Source organism: Atheta coriaria, unplaced genomic scaffold (assembly GCF_025399875.1).
Source record: "Atheta coriaria isolate IRGN ID8LTWV9N9 unplaced genomic scaffold, Caltech_Dcor_3.1 hic_scaffold_2_pilon, whole genome shotgun sequence".
Lineage (NCBI taxonomy): Eukaryota > Metazoa > Arthropoda > Insecta > Coleoptera > Staphylinidae > Dalotia > Dalotia coriaria.
The window spans coordinates 5446036-5462447 of NW_027045444.1; the positions used below are offsets into that span (position 1 = coordinate 5446036).

Consider the following 16412-nt stretch of genomic DNA (forward strand, 5'->3'; position numbering starts at 1 on the left):
TTTTATAACAAAAAATTACAAAAAATACTAAACTATATGCAACTTTATGCACTTTTAAAATTTTTACGCATTTTAATCATACAAAACTAAGAACTTTTTCATATAATAAAATTTATCCTTGCTAATTTATGGCTTAAACAAATAGTTCATAACAATACGTATGAAAGGTGCGTGTAATTGCACTCGCCTTGACATTCGACGACGCGCTGTCTCTTTAACTCATCCGTAAACCGTTTCAACATAATCATCACTTCCTTTGTCAGCCGCAAGTCGGATTTATTTGTTCACTGCTCTTGCTGCTCGTACTTACTTACTTACTCTGCGCATCGATCATCGCACGATGAGGCGATTGGTCGAGGAGCAACAGGCGATGCTGCAATTACGAGTACTCTACACGCCGGACACGCTGCACACACGCGGTCAAACTTATCCATTTATTTATTCCAAGCGTATTCATAGTCAGTGCACATTTGGTTGCCTATCATACACAGGAACACTTAAACTCAACATAACCAAGGTTTGCACTTAATATTTATAAGATTAAAGTGTTAAAATACACAAAATTTCGGATAACATTTTAAGAATTTATTAATAATATTTGATTAAATTATCAGATAATTGTGAAATAAGTTTTATTTGGTGCGCAATTAAAAGACCTTTTGTCTGATATGTCACTTAACTAATTCTCAATAATTTTAAAGATTTTATTCGCAAAAAATCTAATAAAAATATTAAAAATTTCGAAATTTTTGTTGAAATTTGTTAATATCTTTTGACATAATTATTGTATAATCATGAAGTAAGTTTTAGTCGATGTTTAATAAAAAGATCTATCGTTTGATATGCGACTTGACTAATTTTCAATAAATTTAATGGTTTTATTTGCAAAAATTCTGAAAAACATACGAAATGTCAAAATTTCCAAATTTGTTGATATCTTTTGACTAAATTATCATATAATCATGAAATAAATTATATTTTGTGCACAATTAAAAGACCTATCATATGATATATCACTTCTATAATTTTCAATAATTTCCAAGATTTTATTCGCAAAAATTCGAAGAAAAACATTAAAAATTTCAAAATTTCTTACAAATTTCTTAATATCTTTGGTCATAACCATCGTACAATCATAAAATAAGTTCTAATTGATGCGTAATTTATACTTAATACTTACACAACTCAATAATTAGGTGTCATTATAGTAGAAGGTGATAAATCCGATCAAATATTAACTCTAATCACTCGATACATGTAAATGTATCAAAATGCATGTTGTTGTTTCGTGGGGTATTAGCGGGCATCAGTGTCCGCGGCGTGATTATCTAATAGCTAATCCGATGCGACGGCATGCCACTATGCCACTCGCCGCTGTTATCATTTGTGCTTTTTTATGCGAGCGTTGCTACGCATCGAATATAATCCGTGGTGCGCGCCGCGCTTTCCAGTCGTTCGGACACTGTCGCAGTCGAAGCACAAATCACACAAAACAAAAAAAATAAATAAAATTATAAAAATTAAATTATTAACAGTGGTGTGTGTGCTTTTCACTTGTAGAGGGTGGTGATTTATGTTGGAGGTGCTCGCGGCGTGTGCACTCTGCGTCTTCTTGCGCCGCATATTCGTCTGGTGGTTCGCGCAGCCAGCTGTGGACGAAATTGGGAAGTCGAAGAAGAACAGCAGCCGGAAGGCAAGGCGGAACGCTGAGAGGAAAGCCGTGGCGGATGGTAATACAACGGAAGAGGACGGATTAACGGTAACAACGGCGCAGATTAACTCAAGTAAGTAAATATAAGTAAATATTTGTTAATTTACACGCAAAAGTAAAATTTCCCAGGTTCCCAGGTGGATTTGTATAATATTTGCATGGAAATCAATTGTTTAATATACGAACGTAGTTGTCCTGCGGTTGTCCTTGACCCTGCAGACGTAGCTCACCTTAAAACGCGTAGAATCCGCTTTAATCGACATTTCCACTGATTATTTGGTTGCATAATTTTATTATGCAGTTGTAATATAAACACGCGAGTGTGGTTTTAATTTTTTAATTTTAATTATAAATTGATTATTTTTTGTAGATTTAGAGGAGTCGGAATCTCTGTGCACGCAAAAGTCCGAAGAAAGTGACGATTTTGTGCTCATTGAGGATATTAGCGAAGCAGAAAAAGAGATGGCTGCCACACCGGTGCAATGGACGTTGGGGGAGGAGCAACACCGTGAAGAGTCGGAGGATGTCTTTCCGCATAATGGTATTGGGGAGAATCCACCGCCAGCGGCGCCGTCTGATGGCAAAGGGTTGAATAGGGATCAGCAACAGGAGTTGGATCGGAAAAGACGCACATTGAAGTGAGTTTTTTTATAATTTTTATTATAACACTCGGTGGAATTTGTTAAAATGGTTGAAATTAGTAAAAGTAGGTGGGGTACTTGATTAGGTATCGCATGATATGCAACATGGGTATTTAAGAATAATTTTGAAGATTTTATTCGTGAAAATAGTAAAAAATTTTAGAAAAAAATTTAAATTTTTGAAGTTTTTTGTTGATATCTTTTGATGTAATTATTGTATAATCATGAAGTAAGTTTTATGTGATGCGCAATGAAAAGATCTATCGTTTGATATGCGATTTTACTAATTTTCAATAATTTTAATGGTTTTATTTGCAAAAAATCAGAAAAAATGCAGAAATGTCAAAATTTCGAAATTAATTTATATCTTTTGACTTAATTATCGAATCATCGTGAAATAAGCTTTATTTGGTGCGCAATGAAAAGACCTATCGTTTGATATGCCACTTCGTTAACTTTCAATAATTTCAAAGATTTTATTCGCAAAAATTCGGGAAAAAAATTGAAAATTTGCAAAAGTTTCTGTCGAAATTTGTTAATATCTTTTGACATATTTATCGCACAGTCTTGAAATAAGTTTTAATTTATCCGTATTCAAAATACCTATCGTTTGATATGTCACTTGATTAATTATCAATAATTCCAAAGATTTTATTCGCAAAAATTCGAAAAAAAAATCAAAAAAATCCAAATTTTCAACGTAACTTGTCAATATCTTCTGACAAAATAATCATATAATGATGAAATAAGCACCATTCTACGCATTATAAAATTACCTATCGTTTGATATACCACACGATTATTTATCTTTAACAATACCAAAATTATTGCAAATTTTAAGACACCAAAAAACCACCTACTTCTTACAATTTCAACCATAGGCAACCCAAAATACTCTCTTTTCTCACCACGCCGCCATCACGATTATTACCAAGCGCAACTCAACCCAATATACAGTGATATCACTCCACTATCGATTCGACATTGAATACGTACTCGCCATTAAATCCTAAACCTGTTGATAACAACAAAAAACTCTCTCACTCGCGTGATGCACGCATGCCGAATTGATAACACCCGAGCGTATTACATAATCCTTACATGACCTGACGCGCGCTGTTTTGGCAACACGATCATCTGCGCTATCAATCTATCAACGTGCAATCACACGTTACGCGTCCTCTCTTAAACGTCCACACACACTCGATCCGTGTGCGTATGGTGTGATCCGTGTCTCTGCACACACGCGACGATCAACAACCGCCAAACCGGTATATTCGGTTTTTGTTTATTTCTTTGTTTGTTTGCGTCGCGTCGCGCCTTATTTTCTTCTCGACTGCGCGCCGCGTGCTATTTCCGCCGACAATGTCAGTCGCTTCTTCCGCTGACGAGCGAACGCGTCAGGATTACGATCGGGGCGAGGAGGAAGACAAAATGGACGCCATGAGCACCATTCAAAAGGAGCTGCGCGCACGCAAAAAGCAATCGATTAGGTAAAAAATTATTATTTATTTTGTGTTTGATTGTTTCATGTGCGTGATGAGAAAATGAACCAAGAGCGGAAATTAAATGATTGACGTCATGCGCAAACCCAAACAAGTTTCACATTCGATTGTTTTATTTCGCGTCGCGTCGGTAAAAATGGTATTTATGCGCGCACACCGAGCGGAATCGATTAGTTTCCATCCACGCTTGCTAAATAAACATCTCATCAACGCGTTTCAATATAATTTAATAATAAAACACGAAAATATTCGCGAAACACTCGGTTTATTGAAATAATATGAGGTGTGGTGTAACTTGGGTTGCCTATAGTCGCAACACACTTTAAACTTGCGTGTCCGGTGTTAGGTGTCAAGTGTATAACCTTGAAGACAAAAATCATTTACTGCTGCGCGTAAAACAATGAAATAATCCGGGTGTAGTTAGTGTAGAGTGCGATGTGTAATGTGTAACATGTAATATATAATGGCATTGTGCCAATAATAAACTACACGTTGTTGTTAGACTGTGTGTGTTGTAGTTATCGCAAGAATTAAAAACTAAAACTACACCGGAATGTTATCAGGTGTTGTTTTGGCTGCTAATGGTGATTAGTGTAATTTGTGCTGCGGAAACCGGTTAGATGTGCAGCGGAATCGTAAGAAAAACGCTTCCTGAGGATGACGGTGTGTTGAAATCGTGCGGACCAATCAGCGCGCTGTATATTCTGATCATACGATTGTTGCCATAGCAACGTCAACAAACTTCTCGGGTGTAGTACGCATTCAAAATGGCCAACACGTTTTCAAATTACTCACTTACTCGCGTTGTAATCGTTCATGGCTTGATTGATTGATTTATTTGCAATGGCGACGTTTATTGGCAGCAGTTAGTCTGTCGACTTTCACCTTCGCACATCGCTGGCGCGTGTAGTGTGTGTGCAGCAGGTGAATTTCGGCGTCGCAAACCCAAACAAGTTTCACATTCGATTGTTTTATTTCGCGTCGCGTCGGTAAAAATGGTATTTATGCGCGCACACCGAGCGGAATCGATTAGTTTCCATCCACGCTTGCTAAATAAACATCTCATCAACGCGTTTCAATATAATTTAATAATAAAACACAAAAATATTCGCGAAACACTCGGTTTATTGAAATAATATGAGGTGTGGTGTAACTTGGGTTGCCTATAGTCGCAACACACTTTAAACTTGCGTGTGCGGTGTTAGGTGTCAAGTGTATAACCTTGAAGACACGAAAATCATTTACTGCTGCGCGTAAAACAATGAAATAATCCGGTTGTAGTTAGTGTGGAGTGCGATGTGTAATGTGTAACATGTAATACATAATGGCATTGTGCCAATAATAAACTACACGTTGTTATTTGACTGCGTGTGTTGTAGTTATCGCAGGAATTAAAAATTAAAACTACACCGGAATGTTATCAGGTGTTGTTTTAGCTGCTAATGGTGATTAGTGTAATTTGTGCTGCGGAAACCGGTTAGATGTGCAGCGGAATCGTAAGAAAAACGCTTCCTGAGGATGACGGTGTGTAGAAATCGTGCGGACCAATGAGCGCGTCGCAAATCGTGATCATACGATTGTTGCCATAGCAACGTCAACAAACTTCTCGCTGTAGTACGCATTCAAAATGGCCAACACGTTTTCAAATTACTTACTTACAATCGTTCATCGCTTGATTGATTGATTTATTTGCAATGGCGACGTTTATTGGCAGCAGTTAGTCTGTCGACTTTCACCTTCGCACATCGCTGGCGCGTGTAGTGTGTGTGCAGCAGGTGAATTTCGGCGTGCGCGCATTTCGTGCGTGGCTGCGAACGCGAGCGGTTGTTGTACTCTTTGATTGAAAGAAAGAAGAAAAAAAAACAGTGCGTCGTGTTATTGGTGGTTGCCATGTCGAAACAATTGAATCGCCGCAATAGTAAACGCTTCGTCATCGGCGACGAGGCGACGTTACTCGACTGCGAGAATATTAATATTACTGTTACACCCACGGCGGAAGAAGCGCTTGAGGATGGCGTCGGTGGTGGTTTGCATCAACTTGTTGAGGAGGATAATGGCCGTCCTCGCGAGGAAGACAACGGGGGGCGGCTGTCCTGGATGATTCAACAGGGAAGGTTACTTACACCGGGTGTTTCATTAACGTAAGAATCTATAGAAAATAGAAAAAATGTGTATAATGGGTTGCCTATGTTGTATATGATGTAAAACTGGTTGCATAACAATTTTTGACATTTAAGTAAAAAATAAAAAAATGTCATTATGTAATATTTTCTAATGTTTAATGCATAATTTTGTAATGTCTGGTTGTTTTTCTAGGCCGAGCATGTCGCAAGGCACCGTCATCATGCCGAACCGCCTACAGGAGAAGGATTTCACAGTGGCGACGCCCGAAGAGTTCGTGCGCCGCTTCGGCGGCACGAAGGTCATTAACAAGGTCAGTCACAACGATAATCGCATGTAATTACGAGCGCTAATGGCAATTACACGCGAAAAATTACATTTACCTGCCAAAACCATCATCTAACGTATAAATTTCTATTTGTTTAAGGTTCTAATCGCTAACAATGGCATCGCCGCCGTGAAATGCATGCGATCTGTGCGTCGCTGGTCGTATGAGATGTTCAAAAACGAACGCGCTGTGCGTTTCGTCGTCATGGTGACACCGGAAGACCTCAAAGCCAATGCGGAGTACATCAAAATGGCGGATCATTATGTCCCAGTCCCGGGTGGTACTAATAATAATAACTATGCGAATGTCGAGTTGATTATCGACATCGCCATTAGATGTCAGGTGCAGGCGGTGTGGGCCGGTTGGGGTCATGCGTCTGAGAATCCAAAACTGCCTGAATTGTTGCATAAAAATAATATTGCGTTCATTGGCCCGCCGGAGAAAGCCATGTGGGCGCTGGGGGATAAAATCGCCTCGTCGATTGTTGCGCAAACCGCGGATATTCCTACGCTACCGTGGAGTGGGTCTGAGTTGAAGGCGCAGTATAGCGGGAAGAAGATTAAGATCTCTTCGGAGTTGTTTGCGAGAGGTTGTGTGCATTCGGCGGAGCAGGGTGTTGCGGCTGCGCAGAAGATCGGCTTTCCGGTGATGATTAAAGCGTCGGAAGGTGGTGGGGAAAGGTATCAGGAAAGTTGATAATGCGGATGATTTTCCTGCTGCGTTCAGACAGGTTAGTTTTGTTTTTGTTTAAAATTATTTATTTATTAATTTTTGCGTTTAGGTGCAAGCTGAAGTTCCTGGCTCGCCGATTTTTGTTATGAAACTTGCCAAGTGCGCCCGCCATCTTGAAGTGCAGCTGCTCGCTGATCAGTACGGCAACGCCATCTCGATCTTCGGCCGTGATTGTTCCATTCAGCGGAGACATCAGAAGATTATTGAGGAAGCGCCGGCTGTCATTGCGAAGTCATCTGTGTTTGAGGATATGGAGAAGGCGGCGGTGCGTCTGGCGAAAATGGTTGGTTATGTCTCGGCGGGTACTGTGGAGTATTTGTATGATACTTCAGGGCATTATTATTTCCTGGAGTTGAATCCACGTCTGCAGGTGGAGCATCCCTGCACGGAAATGGTGTCGGATGTTAATTTACCATCAGCACAACTTCAAGTAAGTTATAATTTATGGAAGTTTATTATGAGAGGTTAATGTAGTATGACAGGTTGTATATATTTTTATGTATAACTGGTTGCATAGGTTATAGGTTGCTGTAAAACTGGTTGCCTATCTGTTTTTAGTAATATGTTGTGTAATTTTGGTGCATAACTGGTTGCATTTTTTGTGTTTTAGATTGCCATGGGTTTGTCCCTCCATAACATTAAAGATATCCGCCTTCTATATGGAGAATCACCTTGGGGCAGCTCAGTCATAGATTTCGATCAACCACGACACAAACCCCAACCATGGGGCCATGTCATAGCCGCGCGTATCACCTCTGAAAACCCCGACGAAGGTTTCAAGCCCAGTTCGGGTACTGTACAGGAACTAAACTTCCGCTCATCGAAAAATGTCTGGGGATATTTCTCGGTGGCAGCTAGTGGTGGCCTGCATGAGTTTGCAGACTCACAATTCGGGCATTGTTTCTCCTGGGGCGAGAATCGCGAACAAGCCAGAGAGAATCTAGTCATTGCCTTGAAAGAATTATCAATTCGAGGCGATTTTAGGTTAGTACACATTATTTTAACCTAAATTCCCACCTAATATAACCTATAAATTTATTTTTAAAAATATTTAGGACAACTGTAGAGTATCTCATCACGTTACTGGAAACGAAAAGCTTCCAACAGAATAGCATCGACACTGCGTGGTTGGATATCCTGATTTCCGAGCGAATGCAATCGGAAAAACCCGATGTTATGCTCGGAGTCATCTGCGGGGCGTTACACATCGGAGATAAAACAATCTCCACCGCTTTCCACGAGTTTCAAACGTCGTTGGAACGCGGACAGATTCAAGGTTCGAACACTTTGAACAACACAGTCGATGTGGAACTCATAAATGACGCGTAAGTCACTTATTAATTACTATAACATAACCTATAAAACTATTAATGTGTTTTATATATAAATTAGGTATAAATATAAAGTGCAAGCAACAAAATCCGGCCCCAATACGTATTTCCTCGTCATGAATGGCTCATTCAAGGAAATCGAACTGCATAGACTCAGCGATGGTGGTATTCTCCTCTCGGTAGATGGCGCATCTTTCACGACGTACATGAAAGAAGAGGTTGACCGCTACCGGATTGTCATAGGCAACCAGACGTGCATCTTCGAGAAAGAAAACGATCCCACCTTGTTACGCTCACCATCCGCTGGTAAACTCATCGGTTTTCTTGTTGATGATGGTGGACATGTGGATCGTGGTCAGGCGTATGCAGAAATTGAGGTTATGAAGATGGTTATGACCGTGACAGCCAGCGAGGCGGGTTGCGTTTCGTATGTGAAGCGTTCCGGCGCTGTGTTGGACGCAGGCGCCATTATTGCCACGCTTGAATTGGACGATGCTTCGCTTGTGACTAAAGCACAGCTGTACACTAGTCCCTTCCCGGATATAGATGTATCGCATCCCTTGGCATCGGAAAAGTTGAATCATATTCATAATTCTTACAAGGTTATCTTGGAGAATACTCTGGCGGGATATTGTTTGCCGGATCCTTATAATGCGAAGCGTTTGAGGGAGGTTATTGAGAAATTCATGGCCACCTTAAGGGATTCTTCTCTGCCGTTGTTGGAGTTACAGGAGGTTATTGCTAGTATTTCAGGGAGGATTCCAGCTGCTGTTGAAAAGAAGATCCGGAAGTTGATGTCGCTTTACGAGAGGAATATTACTAGTGTACTGGCGCAATTTCCCAGCCAGCAGATTGCCAGTGTTATCGGTAAGAATTAAAAATAACTTAAAATTGTTTGTTTTAATCATATCTACGCCAGCGACATCTAGTGTTAAAAATGTGTATTATTTGTTTTTATAGATAGCCATGCAGCTTCGATGCAAAAACGCGCCGAACGCGACAATTTCTTCCTGGCAACCGAAGGAATAGTCCAACTCGTCCAGCGTTATCGCAACGGCATCCGTGGCAGGATGAAGGCGGCCGTGCACGACCTCCTCCGCCAATACTACAACGTCGAGAGTCAATTCCAACATGGCCACTACGATAAATGCGTGTCTGCGCTGCGCGATAAACACAAGGATGACATGACGCAGGTGTCCGCAACCATCTTCTCACATTCACAAGTCGCCAAGAAGAATCTCCTGGTAACCATGCTCATCGATCATTTATGGTCCAACGAACCAGGACTTACCGATGAATTAGCCGCGACGTTGAATGAATTAACTTCTCTGAATCGCAGTGAACATTCGAGAGTGGCGCTGCGTGCGCGGCAAGTGTTGATCGCAGCGCATCAACCTGCGTATGAGCTACGCCACAATCAAATGGAGAGTATATTCTTGAGTGCTGTAGATATGTATGGACATGAGTTCCATCCGGAGAATCTGCAGAAACTGATTGTTTCTGAGACGTCTATTTTTGATATCCTGCATGATTTCTTCTATCATACGAATCGCGCTGTTTGCAACGCTGCGTTGGAGGTTTACGTACGGCGTGCGTATACAAGTTATGATATTACTTGTCTGCAGCATGAGGAACTCAGCGCGGAGGTTTCCCTCGTGCATTTCCAGGTTAGTTTTATACATAACCTCAATTTTTATCTCTTAAAAGTTAATATTAACCTATAAATTTATGTTTTTAGTTCTTATTACCTCCATCACATCCAAATCGTCTCATAAAACTAGACACAATCAAAGAAGACGGTGAGACAGTCAAAATCTTCGACTCTTTCCAACGTACCGGATGCATGGCGGCGTTTGAAAGCTTCCAGCAGTTTGAATCCTACGCGGATGAAATCTTCGACCTCATTGAAGACTTCTCCAGCCCTGCAACAATCAGCGCCAAGGATTTAAACATGCTGGAAAGCGGAAGTGATTCCCGAACGAATTCCACAAGTATAAATGTAAGTCTATCTGTGGATGGACAACGCAGTAGTCAAGACGACGAGAAACTCCAGGAACCCATTCATATCCTACACGTGGGTGTGAAGGATAAAGGCGACGCGGACGATACCACCATGTCGCAGATCTTCGGCAGTTTCTGCGCAAGGCATAAAAGCGAGCTGGAAGCGCGCGGAATTCGCCGGATTACATTCGCAGCGTTGAAACACAAGCAATTCCCGAAGTTCTTCACATACCGCGCGAGGGATGGATATAAAGAAGATCGCATCTATCGCCATCTTGAACCGGCATGCGCATTCCAACTGGAGTTGAATCGCATGCGCACGTACAACCTCGAAGCCCTACCCACATCCAATCAGAAGATGCATTTGTATTTAGGTAAAGCTAAAGTCGCCCCGGGGCATGAAGTGACAGATTATCGCTTTTTTATCCGGTCGATCATCCGGCATTCTGATTTGATTACGAAAGAAGCTAGTTTTGAGTATTTACAAAACGAAGGTGAGCGTGTATTGTTAGAGGCAATGGATGAGCTTGAAGTGGCTTTCAGTCATCCGCAATCACGACGCACGGATTGTAATCATATATTCTTAAACTTCATCCCTACGGTTATCATGGATCCCAGTAAAATAGAAGAGGCTGTCACGTCGATGGTAATGCGTTATGGTCCGCGTCTATGGAAGCTGCGTGTATTGCAAGCGGAACTCAAGATGATTATCCGCGCAACTCCGAATTCCCCAACAACGAATGTCCGTCTTTGTATTGCTAATGACAGCGGATATTACCTAGATATTAACATGTACACAGAATTAGTGAATCCTGACACAGGTATCATCAGATTTGAAGCCTACGGGCAGAAACAAGGACATCTCCATGGTCTGCCCATATCCACACCGTACCTGGCAAAGGATTACCTCCAGCAGAAGCGCTTCCAGGCGCAGCAAGCAGGTACGACTTACGTGTATGATTAGATTCATGGTCGGAGATTATGCAACCATGGGCACAGACTGTGGTCACAGGTAGAGCTAGATTAGGAGGTATACCGCTAGGTGTGATTGCTGTGGAGACCCGCACGGTTGAACTGAACCTCCCCGCGGATCCCGCTAATCTTGATTCGGAAGCCAAGACTGTCAGTCAGGCGGGTCAGGTGTGGTTCCCGGACTCTGCGTATAAAACAGCGCAGGCTATCCAGGACTTCAGCAGGGAGGATCTTCCTTTGATGATTTTCGCCAACTGGCGAGGGTTTTCAGGCGGGATGAAAGACATGTATGAGCAAATTATGAAATTTGGCGCTTATATTGTCGATGGACTCCGGAAATACACGAAACCCATCATTATCTATATACCACCAAATGGTGAGTTACGAGGTGGGGCTTGGGCTGTGGTTGAACCATCCATCAACAGTAGATACATGGAAATGTACGCGGATCCCGAAAGCAGAGGAGGTGTGCTTGAACCTGAAGGTATCGTTGAGATCAAATACAGGAAGAAGGATTTGTTGAAGACCATGCATCGGATTGATGCGAAATTAATGCAGTTGGATGATAAACTAAGGATGATGACGGTGAATGCTCAGGCGAGTGTGGATATACTTGAAAGAAGAGGGAGTATCACCCAACCACCTGAAAGGAAAAAGACACCGGAGATGATGGAGGTTGAGAAGGAGATTAATGAAAGAGAGAAGTATTTACTTCCGATGTATCATCAAGTTGCGGTGCACTTTGCGGATCTGCATGATACACCGGAGAGGATGCACGAGAAGGGGACCATTTTGGATGTGGTACCATGGAGGAAATCACGCTCCATTTTATATTGGCGCATGCGTCGGTTGCTTCTGCAAGATTGTGTGATTACACAGCTTTTGGAAGCTAATCTTGAATTGGGTATAGGTCAGTGTGAAGCCATGCTGCGACGATGGTTTGTTGAGGATAAAGGTGCTTCGGAGGGTTATAAATGGGAGAATAATGAAACAGTTGTTGATTGGTTAGAAGACCAGCTGAAACCTGATAATACTAATTCAGTCGTAGCGAGGAATTTGCATGCTGTCAAAAAAGACGCTTTGATACAACGTATCAGGAATAATTTAGAGGTTAGTTTTGTTTTTAAATTGTATAATGCGTTTAAAAATATTTATTTTTTGTTTTTTTAGGATTGTCCTGATGTTGCGCTGGATGCAGTCGTGGAAATCCTCCAGAAACTCAACGACAATCAGAAGGCGGAGGTGATACGCACGCTGTCACTCGTCCAACCGGAAGCAGAGTAGTCTATCTATATCTCTAATGCGTTTATTTTTTAACTTTGATGCGATCAGTTAAGATAGGCAACCAACACAACGTGTTTCCGCACCGGAAGCCAGTTTGTTATTTGTTATTCGTTGGCGCTCCGGTGTGGTTGTAGAGTATTTTGACAGTCACGCGCGTGTGGTTATGAAATGATCGGCGCGCATGCGTTTTTTTAGCATAATTGTACAAATGTTGTAGGTTAGGTAAGTAGGGCGAATTTTAAGGCAGGGATTCTTAGAATGTAAGAGCTACTTATGAGTGGGGCGGTACAAAAATGGTACAAACTTAAGCACGAAGACATTCCTTTTCGAAACAAATATCATTGTGTAATAATTTATCCTGATTTCCTGTTTTGTGTAACACTTTGTATAATGTGTGTTGCAGTAGTTGTGGTGTCGTGAATGAGATGGCACTGGAAAAGTTCTTAACAGGAGATTTGAAGGGTTTGTTTTATAGTTTGTGGGAAGTGAGTTGCCAAGTTGCATTTTAACAATTTTAAATTGTTCACATTTATCGAGAACAGGGATATTTATTTATCCCTTTATTAAATAATTTTAAAATAATTAATTTGGTTATGAATCAAATGTTTAAAAATTTTTATTTTTTCGCTTTTGAACAAATTGCGCTAAGAGGGTTGTACTGTGTTTTATGGTCTATAGGTGTCGCTACGATGTCCGTTTTGCAGTGGAGTATACAGCGTACTTAAGGCGCTAGTTGTGCACGCTGAAGGTCACAGTAAATGCCGCAGCGCAATTTGTTTGCATGCGACACTGATAGATGCGCGATGTGCTCAGTTCCGCGCCGGCTATCGTTGGGTTGGCACGCATTGCTCGCGACTCTTAACATTTCTCGCGATTTTAATTCGGTTATCGCGTTATTTTGATCAACAATCGCTTGGTTTTACTTGTAACAAACGTGTATAGTGTGTTATTACGGATTAATCGGGTGTAGAATGTTCACAGCGACTTTATTTTCTGATCCCGCGGTTGTCGCGTGCCGTCGGTTGATGTTTGCTCTGGTGAACATGTGCGTTATGTTACCATTGATAATATCGAGTTGTAGAAAGTTACGTCGTCCGACATGGAATCAGGAACATGATGTTCATAAGATTTGCGTTTTGGGTGAGATGCATTTTACTGATAATTATGTGTAGATCTAGTTTATGATTTTTATTGTGAACTGTTTTAAATTATTTCTTCATTTTCGGATAGCGTAAATTCTTTTTTAAGATGTATTATTTCTTTGCTTTTTAAACTTGCCATGGAAAACAGGTAATATTTCGTCCGTTAGTGGTATTTTTCGCGTTTTGTTCCGTTTCTCTCTATCCTTTTAGTTTGGATGCAGTATTCGCTATCGAAAATCGTCGAAAAAAGTATCAAAATTATATTGTAAATTTGTGTGTGTATGTATGTAACCAAAACAACTTAAGCTGCCAGTATATTTATTGTTTATTGTACAAAAATTAAATGAATATCATTTATTAAATATACTAGTTTGTTTCGTGTATGACTTTTCGTTGTGCCAATTTCATTTGCAATATCAACCTTGTTGCATATTTGATAAATGTGTTTTAAGAGTTGATAAATATTTGTACACCAAGGTTGGGTGGCGCTTTGATGCTTACGGTTTTGCATTAGTGACCGTTTATTTTAGAAGTGACTAACTCCGTTTTCAAATTTTTCGGTTACCATGGTTGCATGCGGTAGAGCGCACTTTAGGGTTGCTTATATTCAGAGAAAATACGGAACATTTTACATAAGTTTCCAATTGAATTGAGATAACTGAGCCGTGCAGTGTGAAGTGGGACCATATATCTAAAGTGCGAAGATTAAACGAATTCAGGGAAAGATGTACAGTCAAACCAGGTATTGTTCCAAGGAAAAAATTTCGAAAATATAAGATTGTGGTTGTCGGAATGCGTGCAAAGAAGTCTGATGAAGGAAAGAAGAAGAATATTTTTGAGAAGTTTAGGGGTTTGGCTTGGTTTTAAGCAAACCAAAGATGTATTACTTCAAAGCTGTCTATGAAACGAGACGTTTTGTTTTTCAATTTAAGTACATCTTAAATTATGTTGAATGGACTTGGGCATCTCGGAATTTTACCGTATAGTCTATTATTGTTAATTTTGAAATTTATTTAACTCCATTCTTGATAAGGAAACGCACGCGTTATTTACTTAATAATTTACTTACTATTTTAACAAGGACTTTCAGGTTTAACATCCTTAGATACGCTTAAACAATTATGACTCCTTTGTATCTTATACGTATGTGCCAGGAAAATTCAGAACGACACCAAAACTTTCCAATATCTCAGTTTGAAGATAAATGGAGTTAGGCCACTTTCAGAATGAGCGACTCCAAATGGCCCTTTGTTGGTGGTAGTGGAAGGTGCACACCGTGTCCGGCGTGTGGATCGATTTCATGAGATAAGTTTGTTTACCAATGAGTATCAGATCTTTTCGTGGGTCGAAACTACGCCACGTTGCTGCTTATTATATAGCGTCGTAGTATTCTTCCAATTCTTTCATATAGATATAACTAACAATTTTATAATGAATTCTAATACATTTTATTATGTGGCAGATAGAATTTACAGGACTAATGTCATGTTACCCAGGTAAAACGAAACGATGCATGTTCAAATTAAATATCACTTAAATATTTAACGTAGAGATCTGGCAATCTGTCGAAGCATAAGAAATCAGGGAATTACTCAAATCCAATTTTAATTTTTGTGCCTTTTACTAAATCTAAATTTTGGAAACTACACATGTTTTATAGATGGCAATAGCATGGACTAAAATTGTAAAATAAACATTTCCTGTTTATCTAATCCACGGTTTAGGCTAATAACTGACTACAAGACTTGTAACGTTTGAAGACACAATATTCGCACTTTCTTATCCGCATTGCCGTGTGTCGTCGTTTGCCAGCACCTCCACACTTACCCATGTTGCTGCATCTGGTTTAGTTTGATCAGGTAAGGTACAATGGGCGCCGTGGCGCTTTCCGCTGTAATGCGCTGAAGCGCCTCGTGGTTGTACGGTTTTGCGGCCAGTTTCATTTTCAGTCTCTAGTTTGGTTCAGACGTATTTTGGTGACTCCATTGTCGTTTATGGAACTTCTCCTTTCCAATTCCTAAGTATTATATTCTGATCATCAACATTTCTTACTTCGCAAGTGTACCATTTGGACATCAGACTCAGCTGCCGACCCCGATTTACGTTTAACTATCCTATCTTATGGAGAATGGTCCAAGCCAGATTAAGGCCTTTCTGATGGGATCTTAATTATCTTTTAGTTTACGAGGATATTCACGATTAGAAAAAGTCTGACAAGGGGTGAAAATGCAATAAAGCGCTTTGGCGCTTTCAATTCGCGTTTTCGACCTTTTTACTATTGGAAATATAATTATTTTATGTTTTGTGATGAAATTTTCACAGTCTCTCATAATCAACTTAAAAGATTTCCTTGGATGATATCGGCTTTTTAATTTAAAGAGATATGAATTGTAGAAGAATCTAAATCCAAAGAAAAATTATCAAAGCTACCTTAATGATTTTTCTTAAGACGAAAATTTTATATCTTGAATTTCCGTTTTGCTTTCTATCTTATAGAGAATGGTAATGGATTAAATTAGCAGTGGATCACCAATTATCTCTACTTTGAGATATTCACAGGAAAGAATCGACGAAATTGAAAAATGTCATACTTTAGCACTTTCAGTCGCGTTTTGACCTTTTACTGTGGAAATATAGTTATTTT

The 16412-nt window shown here is 40.2% G+C and overlaps 2 protein-coding genes across 2 annotated transcripts; both read left to right on the plus strand.

Annotated features, from left to right (window-relative positions):
• Positions 1–1386: 1386 nt before the first annotated feature.
• On the plus strand, positions 1387–11334 carry LOC135803368 (acetyl-CoA carboxylase-like). Its single transcript, XM_065316960.1, is given in 11 exon segments — positions 1387–1784; positions 2082–2349; positions 6174–6291; positions 6406–6977; positions 6979–7036; positions 7088–7468; positions 7649–8022; positions 8094–8363; positions 8431–9236; positions 9330–10036; positions 10108–11334. Coding segments are annotated over 11 exon segments (4992 nt in total). The 5' UTR covers positions 1387–1573.
• Positions 11335–11338: 4 nt separating this feature from the next.
• LOC135803369 (acetyl-CoA carboxylase-like) lies at positions 11339–12962 on the plus strand. The gene is made up of 2 exons (XM_065316961.1): positions 11339–12452; positions 12513–12962. Exons 1-2 carry the CDS (start codon positions 11352–11354, stop codon positions 12624–12626), a joined length of 1215 nt encoding a protein of 404 aa, XP_065173033.1. The 5' UTR covers positions 11339–11351; the 3' UTR covers positions 12627–12962.
• The last annotated feature ends 3450 nt before the right edge of the window (positions 12963–16412 follow it).

Coding starts and splice junctions, on each gene's coding strand:
- LOC135803369 (XM_065316961.1), top strand. CDS start 11,352: ATGCAACCATGGGCACAGACTGTGGTCACAGGTAGAGCTAGATTAGGA. Junction 12,453..12,512: donor GTATCAGGAATAATTTAGAG/GTTAGTTTTGTT, acceptor TTGTTTTTTTAG/GATTGTCCTGATGTTGCGCT.